Below are 13691 nucleotides of genomic sequence, written 5' to 3'. Positions count from 1 at the left end.
TTCTCGTGCGCACGAGATACATGTCTAAAAAAAATAAAAATAAACAATTTTAATTAATTTTTTTATAACTTTATAAAAAGTTTCTCGTGCGCACGAGAAACTTTCTAGTGCGCATGAGATAGTTTCTCGTGCGCACGAGATACATGTGGGAAAAAAATTTAAATTATTTTTTTTTTTTTTATAACTTTATAAAAAGTTTCTCGTGCGCACGAGATACATGTCTTAAAAAAAATTACAAAAATACAAAAATTATTTAAAAAACATTTCCCCCATGTTCTTTTAGGGGCTTTAAAACCATTAATTTGATTTAATTTAATTAGAACTTTTTTATTTTTTTAAATGGTCCTCAGTTGTCACGTACAAATTTGTGTGAATTATGCAAAATGATTTAAATGTGGTCCCCATGAACCATATGAACTCTTTTCCCCCAGGGTCCCCAGTAAGAATGATCAGCACATGACTTCATCAATGCAGAGATATAAAGACGTGTAGGAGCTAACTGGCCAGTGGACATTTTACACCATCTTACCTTTTTATGCCTCCACAACCTGTAGAAAGGCTGGTCCCCACAAGTCACGATCAAACACTTGCTCCCCATTCCAAATAATAACGAGCATGTGTGTGTGTGTGTGTGTCTTCTTCCCCTGATGATTATGAGCTGGTTTTTAGCATTTAAAAGACAAAATTCTACAGCTGAACCAGGGCATGCAGTTGTTGAACAAAAGGGGTTGTCGTGCCAAGAAAGTCAATTCAGTAAGTTCAAATAATTCTTTATTATAATTAAAATGTGGAATAATTCATCTATAGTGCATAAATATACAATTGAGAAATATATAAAGGGAACTGAAAGTTGTTTATATATACATTAGAATATGTTCTCAATTGATCGTAAAGGTACGGCTCACTTTGTCAACAACGGGTTTTACTGTCATGAACAAAACGGTAATTTAATACATTTGGAAAAATAAAATAATATATTACAATGTAGATTGTTTTGGATATCCATAAAAGACATAATAAGTAAGTGAAGAAGAGAGAAATTGAATACATTAATAAAATGGTTAGTTAAAAATTGGAATAAAGTCTTCAATTGTCCATAAATGCTAAGATAAATAATTGAACATAAAGGTAGTTAAGGAATAAAATAATTACTTAAAATGTTTGCCTATTAATGTAAATATAAATACATGAACGAAAGGGTAATTTAATATATTTGAAATAATGAAATAATATATTAAAATGTAGAATAATGTGTTTGATTATTCATAAAAGAAAACATTAATATATGAAGAAAGGGGCATTTGAATACATTTTAAATAATAATATAATTATTAAAAAGTGGGATAATGTATTTAGTTTTCAGTTAATGCATGGATAAATAATAATAACTTGAATAATGAAAATGTAGAATAATGTGTTTAACGGGGCAATAATTTAAAAAAATGAACCAAAGACGTTTAAAAATAAAATTGAATAATAAAAAATAAAAAATCATAATAATAAAAATAAAAAATAATTTAAAAAATAAAAAAATGTAACAAAATTAATAAAAAATAAATAAAAATAAAATTGAAACGGTATTAAAACATAAAATAATGTATTTAAATAATAATATAATTATTAAAACGTGGGATAATGTATTTAGTTGTCAATTAATGCACGGATAAATAATAATAATTACACGAATAATTAAAACGTAGAATAATGTGTTTAATGGAGCAATAATGCAAAATACATTTGAAAATAAATTTGAAACCGTAAAATTCACGTATTAAAATGTGGAATAATGTGTTTCATTGTTCATAAATACAGAGATAAATAAATGCACAAAAGAGCGATTGGAACATTGTAAATAAATGAATATAAAATGTGTTATAATGCAAAGATAAATAAATGAACAAAAAGGTACAATTAAACAAAACAATTAAAATGTATAATAATCTGCTGAATATTTCCATAAATGCAAAGGCCACTAAATGCAATTAAATACAATAAAAATGTGGCCATGGAGAAAATAATTTGTCATTAAATTTAACGATTACTAAATGGGTTCGCAGCATATATTTCATTATTTTATTAAATAGTGGATCGCATGAGAAATAATATTTAAATTGACATAAAACTCCATTTTTAATAAGAGTAATTGTCTTCATATTTGTCTTCTTCTTAGTAATGTTGTGGCTTTATTGTACTGAGCAGGCAGCACAATTTCCTCTTCTGTTGTTATCATCGCACTTTTGGTGGAAAAAGCCAAAGAAAAAGCGAGGGCAGAGACACTGACCTCTACAGTGACCTTGAAGGTGAGGAGATGTCAGGTGCAGTTGGAGGCACTTGAGTAGATGTGCAGGCTGCAGCTGGAGCTCCAGAAGCTTCTTCCTCTCCAGAGGCGGCGGCAAAGCATCTCCCTGAAGGCCGCTCGCCGTGTTTGATGTCGGCACGTCGGCCTGCCTCCATCCTCCTGCCTCCATCCTCCTGCCTCCATCCTCCATCCTCCTGCCTCCATCCTCCTGCCTCCATCCTCCTGCCTCCATCCTCCTGCCTCCATCCTCCATCCTCCTGCCTCCATCCTCCTGCCTCCATCCTCCTGCCTCCATCCTCCATCCTCCTGCCTCCATCCTCCTGCCTCCATCCTCCTGCCTCCATCCTCCTGCCTCCATCCTCCTGCCTCCATCCTGGAGATGTTTGTTCGTCTCCAGCGAGCAAACAAGCGATGCTCCATCTTTCCATCTGTCTCATCGGGCTGCTTTCTTTCTCTATTTTGGTCTTTTTTTCCTTCTTCTTTCATTTCCTCTTGTGTTTGCTTTATTGCTAATTCTCTCTGCAATCTCCTTTTCTCGCCAGTACTTTGCTTACAATAAAAAAAAAAAGAACAAAATCCCCTCTATAACCTTGTGGGAAGTAAACTGTAGCATCTTTGTGTGTGTGCACCAATCACATCCTCTAAAATGCACTTTGGATGTGTAATTCTGTATTTATAGAGCAATTGCTTTGACTTAATCAAAGTGGGTCGCGACATAATTGACCATTAGAAAGATTGAGACCATTAGAGAACTGTACTCTGCTGCCTCCTTGTGGCCAATATACATATATATATACACACACATACTGTATACATATACACACACATACATACATACATATATATTAGGGATGTCCGATAATGGCTTTTTGCCGATATCCGATATTGTCCAACTCTTTAATTACCGATACAGATATCAACCGATACATGCAGTCGTGGAATTAACACATTATTATGCCTAATTTGGACAACCAGGTATGGTGAAGATAAGGTACTTTTTAAAAAAATTAGTAAAATAAGTTAAATAAATTAAAAACATTTTCTTGAATAAAAAAGAAAGTACAACAATATAAAAACAGTTACATAGAAACTAGTAATGAATGAAAATTAGTCAAATTAAGTGTTAAAGGTTAGTACTATTAGTGGAGCAGCAGCACGCACAATCATGTGTGCTTACGGACTGTATCCCTTGCAGACTGTATTGATATATATTGATATATAATGTAGGAAGCAGAATATTAATAACAGAAAGAAACAACCCTTTTGTGTGAATGAGTGTAAATGGGGGAGGGAGGTTTTTTGGGTTGGTGCACTAATTGTAAGTGTATCTTGTGTTTTTTATGTTGATTTAATTAAAAAAAAACTATAAAAAAAACGATACTGATAATAAAAAAACCAATACCGATCATTTCCGATATTACATTTTAACGCATATATAGGCCGATAATATCGGCAGGCCGATATTATCGGACATCTCTAATATATATGCATTTGTGTGTGTGTGTGTGTATATATATATATATATATATATATATATATATATATATATATATATATATATATACACACACACACACATTTATATAAATGCGTGTGTGATTGTATATGTGTATATATATGTGTGTGTGTATATATATATATATATATATATATATATATATATATATATATATATATATACATACATATATATACATACATACATATATATATACATTTCTGTGTGTATATATATATGTATTTCTGTGTGTGTGTGTATATATATACATACATACATACATACATACATACATACATACATACATACATACATACATACATACATACATACATACATACATATATATATATATATATATATATATATATATATATATATATATATATATATATATATATATATATACACACACACATCTATATATATATACATATACATCTGTAAGTGCAAGTTAAAACTCTACTATTGTGTCCTTGGGCAAGACACTTCACCCTTGCTCCTGATGGGTGCTGGTTAGAGACTTGCATGGCAGCTCCCGCCATCAGTGTGTGAATGGGTGAATGTGGAAATACTGTCAAAGCGCTTTGAGTACCTTGAAGGTGGAAAAGCGCTATACAAGTATAACCCATTTATCATTTACTATGCAAAGCCAAAGCCATTTATCAACAACACCCAGAGACGCTTCGCTGGGCCCGAGCTCATCCAAGATAGACTGATACAAAGTGGAAAAGTGTTCTGCGGTCTGACGAGTCCACGTTTCAAATTATTTTTGGAAACTGTAGACGTCGTGTCCTCCGGACCAAAGAGGAAAAGAAGCATGGGGACTGTTCTAGGGTGAAAGTGTAAAAGGCAGCATGTGTGATGGTATGGGGGTGTATTAGTGGCCAAGACATGGGTAACTTACACATCTGTGAAGGCACCATTAATGCTGAAAGGTACATACAGCTTTTGGAGCAACATATGTTGTTATCATGGACGCCCCTGCTTATTTCAGCAAGACAATGCCAAGCCAGGTGTTACAACAGCGTGGCTTCATAGTAAAAGAGTGCGGGTACTAGACTGGCCTGCCTGTAGTCCAGACATTGAAAATGTGTGAAGGCTAAAATATGAGAAGGGAGACTGTTGAACAACTTAAGCTGTACATCAAGCAAGAATGGGAAAGAATTCCACTTCAAAAATGTGTCTCCTCACTTCCCAAACCTTTACTGAGTGTTGTTAAAAGGAAAGGCCATGTAACACACTGGTAAAAATGCCCATCTGACAACTTTTTTGCTGCCATTAAATTCTAAGTTCATGATTATTTGCAAAAAAAAACATGAAATATCTTGTCTTTGCAGTCTATTCAATTGAATATAAGTTGAAAAGGATTTGTTGTATTCTCTTTTTATTTACCATTTACACAACTTCACTGCTTTTGTACATTCTATAGTATTGTTTCCATGTAATATTTCTAATCTAAAAGGTGTTTTTTCTCATCAAAATGAATGTTACATGGTAAGATGGTGCTATTGTGGGGGGGTAAGCACCAGTTATTGATTTTAGTTCACTTCAGTGGGCGACGTAGACTTGAGATACAAATGCTCTGAGTTGAGAGCGTGGTCAGAGAACAAACTAAGCTGGTAAGTACCGTATGTGTTTCATTTCAGCTTATTATCTTCTGAGTCCGACTCCAAGCCTTCTTGACCAGCTGCTTCTCCCGTGTGCTTTCTCATGTGTGTCACCATGTTTGACTTTTGAGAGAATCTTTTGCCACAAACCGAGCAGCTGAAGGCCTTCTCCCCGGTGTGCGTCGTCATGTGCGACGCCAGGTTGGCCTTTTGAGAGAATCTTTTGCCGCAGAGCGAACAGCGGAAGGGTTTTTCTCCCGTGTGCGTCGTCATGTGCGCCGCCATTGTCAGCTTGCGGGAGAATTTTTTCCCGCAAATTAAACAACCGAAGGGTTTCTCTCCCGTGTGAGTTCTCGCGTGCGACCGCAGCGACGCGTCGTGCGAGAATGTTTTGTCGCAAAGTGAACATGCGAAGGGTTTTTCCCCCGTGTGCGTCCTCATGTGCGTCGCCACGTTTACTTTCCGGGCGAATCTTTTCCCGCACTCTCGACAAAAGAAGGGTTTCTCTCCCGTGTGCGCTCTCACGTGCGATACCATCGCTACCTTCTGAGAGAATCGTTGGCCGCAAAATGAACAACAAAAGGGTTTTTCTCCCGTGTGCGTCCGCATGTGTATTTTCATCTGCAGCTGGTGAGGGAACCTTTTACTGCAAACTGAGCAACTGAAAGGCTTTTCTCCCGTGTGTTTCGACATGTGTCGGGTCAAACTGGTACCGTGGGAAAAGCTCTTGCCACAAAGCGAGCAACCGAAAGGTGTTTCTCCTGTGTGAGTTCTCATGTGTATTACCATCGTACCTTTCTGGGAGAATCTCTGCTGACAAACTGAACAACTAAAGGGTTTTTCTCCCGTGTGCGTCCTCATGTGTTGAGTCAAATGGCCCTTCTGAGTAAATGTTTTCGCACAGACCGAGCAGCTCACACATTCTTTACCCGTCTTCTTTTTTTTCGAGCGCTTGTTGTCAGCGCGAGTCTTCAAGTCACCTCCACAGTCTGTACGGCCGCGCAAAGGTTTGTGGGAGTCATCCCCGTCTTTATCCTCCTTGTGGCAGTCTTGTGGTTTCTCTTCATAATCGTCAATCTTCACAGAGACAACATTGAGTTGCAACTTGGTGGGATCAGCTTCCTCCGGCCCGAGGAGACAATCCCCCTCCTTAATAGTCCCGAGTTCCCCATCCTTCCGCCTCTTTTGCGGCTCAACGGGACGCTTTTCTTGACCATCAATCAGCTGCTGGACATCTGCGGGACACAAGCACACTTTAAAGGCCTACTGAAATTAATTTTTTTATTTAAACGGTAAAAGCAGATCTATGTGACACACTTGATCATTTCGCGATATTGCCATATTTTTGCTGAAAGGATTTAGTAGAGAAAATCGGCGATAAAGTTCGCAACTTTTGCTCGCTGATAAAAAAGAACCTTGCCCCTACCGGAAGTAGCGTGACGTCACAAGCGGTAGTGCTGCTCACAATTCCCCGTTGTTTACAATGGAGCGAGAGATATTAGGAGCGAGAAAGTGACGATTACCCCATTAATTTGAGCGAGGATGAAAGATTCGTGGATGAGGAACGTTAGAGTGATGGACTAGAATGCAGTCAAGAGATATCTTTTTTCGCTCTGACCGTAACTTAGGTACAAGCTGGCTCATTGGATTCCACACTCTCTCCTTTTTCTATTGTGGATCACGGATTTGTATTTTAAACCACCTCGGATACTATATCCTCTTGAAAATGACAGTCGAGAAGGCGAAATGGACATTAACAGTGACTTTTATCTCCACGACAATACATCGACGAAGCTCTTTAGCATGAGCTAACGTGATAGCATCTGAATGCAGATAGGCATTTAAAGGCCTACTGAAAGCCACTACTAGCGACCACGCAGTCTGATAGTTTATATATCAATGATGAAATCTTAACATTGCAACACATGCCAATACGGCCGGGTTAACTTATAAAGTGACATTTTAAAATTCCCGGGAAATATCCGGCTGAAACGTCGCGGTATGATGACGTATGCGCGTGACGAAGTCCGAGTAACGGAAGTTATGGTACCCCGTAGAATCCTATACAAAAAGCTCTGTTTTCATTTCATAATTCCACAGTATTCTGGACATCTTTTGCAATTTTTTTAATGAACAATGAAGGCTGCAAAGAAGACAGTTGTAGGTGGGATCGGTGTATTAGCAGCGGACTACAGCAACACAACCAGGAGGACTTTGTTGGAGCGCTAGCCGCGCTAGCCGCCGACTTCACCTTGACTTCCTACGTCTCCGGGCCGCCAAACGCATCGGGTGAAGTCCTTCGTCCTTCTGCCGATCGCTGGAACGCAGGTGAGCACGGGTGTTGATGAGCAAATGAGGGATGGCTGGCGTAGGTGGAGAGCTAATGTTTTTAGCATAGCTCTGTGCAGTCCGGTTGCTAAGTTAGCTTCAATGGCGTCGTTAGCACAGCATTGTTAACCTTCGCCAGCCTGGAAAGCAATAACCGTGTATTTACATGTCCACGGTCTAATAGTATTGTTGATTTTCTATCTATCCTTCCAGTCAGGGGTTTATTTCTTTTGTTTCTATATGCAGTTAAAGCAAGATGCTATCACGTTAGCTCGTAGCTAAAGCATTTCGCCGATGTATTGTTGTGGAGATAAAAGGCACTGAATGTCCATTTTGTGTTCTCGACTCTCATTTTCAAGAGGATATAGTATCCCAGGTGGTTTAAAATACAAATCTGTGATCTACAATAGAAAAAGGAGAGTGTGGAATCCAATGAGCCAGCTTGTACCTAAGTTACGGTCAGAGCGAAAAAAGATACGTCCATCACTGTCTCTCAAGTCCTTCACTGTAACGTTCCTCATCTACGAATCTTTCATCCTCGCTCAAATTAATGGGGTAATCATCACTTTCTCGGTCCGAATCTCTCTTGCTCCATTGTAAACAACGGGGAATTGTGAGGAATACTAGCTCCTGTGACGTCACGCTACTTCCGGTACAGGCAAGGCTTTTTTTATCAGCGAGCAAAAGTTGCGAACTTTATCGTCGATTTTCTCTACTAAATCCTTTCAGCAAAAATATGGCAATATCGCGAAATGATCAAGTATGACACATAGAATGGATCTGCTATTCCCGTTTAAATTTTTTTAAAAAAATTCAGTAGGCCTTTAAGCTCAGAAACCTTGAGATGTTTCTCATGGAACACACTTTCTTCTATATACCGTATTTTCTGGACTATAAGGCGCACTTAAAATCCTTTTTTTTTGTTAGACTGGCCTGCCTGTAGTCCAGACCTGTCTCCCATTGAAAATGTGTGGCGCATTATGAAGGCTAAAATACCACAACTTAAAGGCCTACTGAAATTAAATGTTTTTATTCAAACGGGGATAGCAGATCTATTCTATGTGTCATACTTGATCATTTCGCGATATTGCCATATTTTTGCTGAAAGGATTTAGCATAGAACAATGACGATAAAGATCGCAACTTTTGGTATCTGATAAAAAAAAGGCTTGAAGTAGCGTGACGTAGTCAGTTGAACATATACGCAAAGTTCCCTATTGTTTACAATGATGGCCGCCAGAAGTGAGAGAGATTCGGACCGAGAAAGCGACCCCATTAATTTGATCGAGGATGAAAGATTTGTGGATGAGGAAAGTGCAAGTGAAGGACTAGTGGGGAGTGGAAGTGATTCAGATAGGGAAGATGCTGTGAGAGCCGGGGGTGACCTGATATTCAGCTGGGAATGACTACAACAGTAAATAAACACAAGACATATATATACTCTATTAGCCACAACACAACCAGGCTTATATTTAATATGCCACAAATTAATCCCGCATAACAAACACCTAGGTGTTTGTTATGCTAGCTCCTAGCTACTAGCTCGAGCTAGTTATAGCTCGAGCGGGTAATATGGACGGGATCCCGTATATATAACCCGCCAATCCAATTCAAACACCTGCACAACACACACACTCACTCAGCCCAAAGGACCGTTCACCTAACCCAAGGTTCATAAAGCTTGTATATTTAACCAAAGTTACGTACGTGACACGCACGTACGGGCAAGCGATCAAATGTTTGGAAGCGCGCCGGTGGGACCTGATATTCAGCTGGGAATGACTACAACAGTAAATAAACACAAGACATATATATATACTCTATTAGCCACAACACAACCAGGCTTATATTTAATATGCCACAAATTAATCCCGCATAACAAACACCTAGGTGTTTGTCATGCTAGCTCCTAGCTACTCTCGAGCTAGTTATAGCAAGCGATCAAATGTTTGGAAGCGTACTCACGGTATCGCGTCTGCGTCTGTTAACGAAGTCAAAGTCCTCCTGGTAAGAGTCTCTGTTGTCCGAGTTCTTCGATCTTGACCGCATCTTTCGGGAATGTAAACAATGAAACACCGGCTGTGTTGTGTTGCTGACTTCCCTCGCAAAATACTCCGCTTCGCACCGACTTTCTTCTTTGCTTGCTCAGCTTCTTTCTCCATAATGCAATGAACGAAATTGCAACAGATTCACCAGCACAGATGTCCAGAATACTGTGGAATAATGACATGAAAACAGAGCTATTTCGTATTGGCTTCAATGGGGAAGCCATACCTGTGTTCTACTGGCTACGTCGCGCGCATACGTCATCCTCAAAGGCGTTTTGAACCGGAAGTTCCCCGGGAAATTTAAAATGTCACTTTATAAGTTACCCCGGCCGTATTGGCATGTGTTGCAATGTTAAGATTTCATCATTGATATATAAACTATCAGACTGTGTGGTCGCTAGTAGTGGCTTTCAGTAGGCCTTTAAGCAAGACTGGGAAAGAATTTTACTTCAAAAATGTGTCTCCTTAGTTCCCAAACCTTTACTGTGTGTTGTTAAAAGGAAAGGCCATGTAACACACTTTTTTGCAATGTGTTGCTGCCATTAAATTCTAAGTTCATGATTATATGAAAAAAAAAAATACAAAGTTTCTCAGTGTGAACATGAAATATCTTGTCTTTGCAGTCTATTCAATTGAATATAAGTTGAAAAGGATTTGTTGTATTCTCTTTTTATTTACCATTTACACAACGTGACAACTTCACTGCTTTTGTACATCGTAATTGAAAAAGGCTGCAGTATACAGGTATATCGCGATATATATTTTCGGCCATATCGCCCATCCCTCGTTCCCATAGACTGCCGTAATGACATACAGTCACCAGTCAAATCAAAACAATGCTGAAATAGGAATGTAAAAATATACAAGTGATAACATTTCAAATGTAGTCACGTGACCCCCGAGTCGTTTTCCTATGGGTGAGGGCCGACATCCGGGCAACTGAGCTACATACGGGTTCTTCGAGCCATAGCAACCAGACAGGCGTTGAAAACAAACCGTTGCCATTACTCTTTAACCTGTCGACCTACGCTGGTTAAACCCGTCATTCTGCCTCCAAAATGCCGAAAAACTGTGTTGTTTTTGGTTGTGGTAACCACAACTGCAAACAGGGAAAACAAAGGTTGTATTTTGTTCTGCCAAAGCGTGATAAAAGCCCACAGAGACGAGACAAAAGGCTCGCAGCTTTACACCGGGAAAACGAGGACAGTTCTCACTGGAGTCCCCCAAAGTCCCGGGTCGTGTGTTCGGATCACTTCGTTTCTGGTAAATATAAGGAACAAAAATCCACCTTCTTAACCACAACTTGGCTATACCGTCCGTGCTAATGTTGTACTTGTTGAATTTGTACCTTATAATGTTCGACAGCTGAAGTTGTTGTTGTACAAAAATAACATGCGGTATATACTATATAGTCTATAGCCTAGCTAGCTATTTTCGAAAACCGGACAACGAGAGGATACCAAAGGCAGCGTTAAGATGGACACCACCGGGAAAACGTAAGCCAGGGCGGCCAAAGAACACCTGGCGAAGAACAGTTGAAGGGGAGCTGAAAGAGACGAAGCTTACATGGGGCGAGGCACAGAGACGAGCACAGCAGCGAGATGAATGGCGTCGAGTCGTCGAAGCCTTATTTCCCATCCGGGAAGAAGAGGATTAAGTTAAGTAAGTAATATACTATATAGTCTATAGCCTAGCTAGCTATTTTCGAAAACCGGTTTCGTTTAAATGTGCACTTAACAGTTGGGTTTTTAAAAACCAATAAACCCTATAATTTTCATGTTGCCATTCAATACATGTAGCCCTCAAATCTCTCAATATTTTATACACTAACAATTGATCTTGTTGTTGATAACTTCCGCGTCTCTTTCTTAGTAGCGCGCAGGCTAAGCTAACTAGCAAGCTAAGCCTGAGAAGCTTTAAAGTTCACTGAGACGAGTCTGACGCAAATAATACATTTTCGTTTTTTCACACGATATGCGAATAAGTAAAAATGCGTAAATGAAGGATTTAACGCCGACTTCCAAGCCACAACGCTCGTTAAATGCTTTTTCTGTCAATGCTGTGTTCGCTGTGAGCTGCTTTGTTTTCAACGAATTCCCGGTTGCTAGGGGATTGGTAGGCGGAAGTGACGTATGTCCGCCCTCACCCATTGGCTGGTTGGAAACTCAACATAGCTGCCGTCTTCGTGTCGCAAAACATGATGATAAAAGTGATAAAACATGGATATGGAAATGCAAAAAAGTGTTGAATGTATATTATTTTGTTTAAATACCTTCAACGTGCAGCACAATCTGAGTTTTGCAAACAGCTTCCAGTTGCCGTCGATGTCGCTCCTTCTCTTCTCTGCTTCTAGAAAGTTCCTCCTCGTACGACGCGATGGTTCTTTCGAACAGCGCGAAGATTTCATCTGCCGCCGCCATGAGTCGCTGCTTCACCAACTCTCGGAACATGTTGCTATTTATGTGTCTTGCACGACTTTAGCGTCCAGCTTTTATAGTCTGTCGTCTTCTTGTGGTCTTCTGTTTGCTTCTTCTTCTTCTCCTTGAGGCTCACTGGCGGGCTGCAGCCAAGGTTTGGAAGGTGCACACCGCCACCTGGCGTACGGGCGTGTGGAGCACTTTTACTAATGAAAATCATGTTTTATTACGGTATTTATATTTCTATTCATAATATTTTGCAGTAGCTTTGACAATAATCTTGTCATTTAAGCCTTTTTTACAACTAGGAAAATCACGCTATTTACTTGTTGTGTATTTATTTTTTATTGATTATGTATTTATTAGTTATTTATTTTTAGCTTATTTACATTATTATTCATGATATTTTGAAGCAGCTTTGACAATTATCTTGTGATTTAAGTTTTTTTTGCAACTAGGAAAATCACGCTATTTATTTGTTGTGTATTTATTTTGTATTTATTATTGATTACGTATTTATTTGTTATTTATTTTATAATCTATTTTATCTTATTTATTTGAGCTTATTTACATTATTATTCATAATATTTTTGCAGTGTCTTTGACAATTATCTTTGTATGTCAAGACTTTTTTGCAACTAGGAAAATTACGCTATTTATTTGTTGTGTATTTATTAATGTATTTATTATTGATTATGTATCCATCCATCCATTTTCTACCGCTTGTCCCTGTATTAATTAGTTATTTAGTTTATTATTTACTTTATCTTATTTAGTTTAGCCAATTTACATTATTATTCATAATATTTTGCAGCAGCTTTGACAATTATCTTGTCATTTAAGCCTTTTTTGCAACTACGAAAATCACGCTATTAATTTGTTGTGTATTTATTTTTTATTGATTATGTGTTCATTAGTTATTTATTTGAGCTTATTTACATTATTATTCATAATATTTCGAAGCAGCTTTGACAATTATCTTGTAATTTAAGCCTTTTTGCAACTAGGAAAATCACGCTATTTATTTGTTGTGTATTTATTTTTTTTTTTTATTATTGATTATGTATTCATTAGTTATTTATTTTATTATTTATTTTAGCTTATGTATTTTAGCTTATTTATTATAGCTTATTTACATTATTATTCATAATATTTTGCAGCAGCTTTGACAATTATCTTGTAATTCAAGCCTTTTTTGCAACTAGGAAAATGACTATTTTATTCTTAGCTGTTTATTTGTTGTGTATTTTTTATTTATTTATTGTTGGTTATGTATTCATTAGTTATTTATTTTAGCTTATTAACATTATTATTCATAATATTTTGCATTAGGTTTGACAATTATTTTGTCATTTAAGCCTTTTTTTCAAAATGACTATTTTATTCTTAGCTATTTATTATTTGTTTATTTATTATTGATTATGTATTCATTAGTTATTTATTTTATTATTTATTTTTAGCTTATTTATTTGAGCTTATTTACATTATTAT

At 37.5% G+C, this 13691-nt stretch overlaps 1 protein-coding gene across 1 annotated transcript; it reads right to left on the bottom strand.

Annotated features, from left to right (window-relative positions):
• Positions 1 to 5204: 5204 nt before the first annotated feature.
• On the bottom strand, positions 5205 to 12343 carry LOC133653328 (gastrula zinc finger protein XlCGF57.1-like). Its single transcript, XM_062052495.1, has 2 exons — positions 12056 to 12343; positions 5205 to 6642 (listed from the first exon to the last, which is right to left on the bottom strand). The coding sequence occupies exons 1-2, from the start codon at positions 12231 to 12233 to the stop codon at positions 5438 to 5440; spliced, it is 1383 nt and encodes a 460-aa protein (XP_061908479.1). The 5' UTR covers positions 12234 to 12343; the 3' UTR covers positions 5205 to 5437.
• Positions 12344 to 13691: the final 1348 nt, after the last annotated feature.

Source organism: Entelurus aequoreus, linkage group LG07 (assembly GCF_033978785.1).
Source record: "Entelurus aequoreus isolate RoL-2023_Sb linkage group LG07, RoL_Eaeq_v1.1, whole genome shotgun sequence".
Lineage (NCBI taxonomy): Eukaryota > Metazoa > Chordata > Actinopteri > Syngnathiformes > Syngnathidae > Entelurus > Entelurus aequoreus.
The sequence above is the reverse complement of the archived record's forward strand: the minus strand, read 5'-3'. Positions and strand labels throughout refer to the sequence as shown.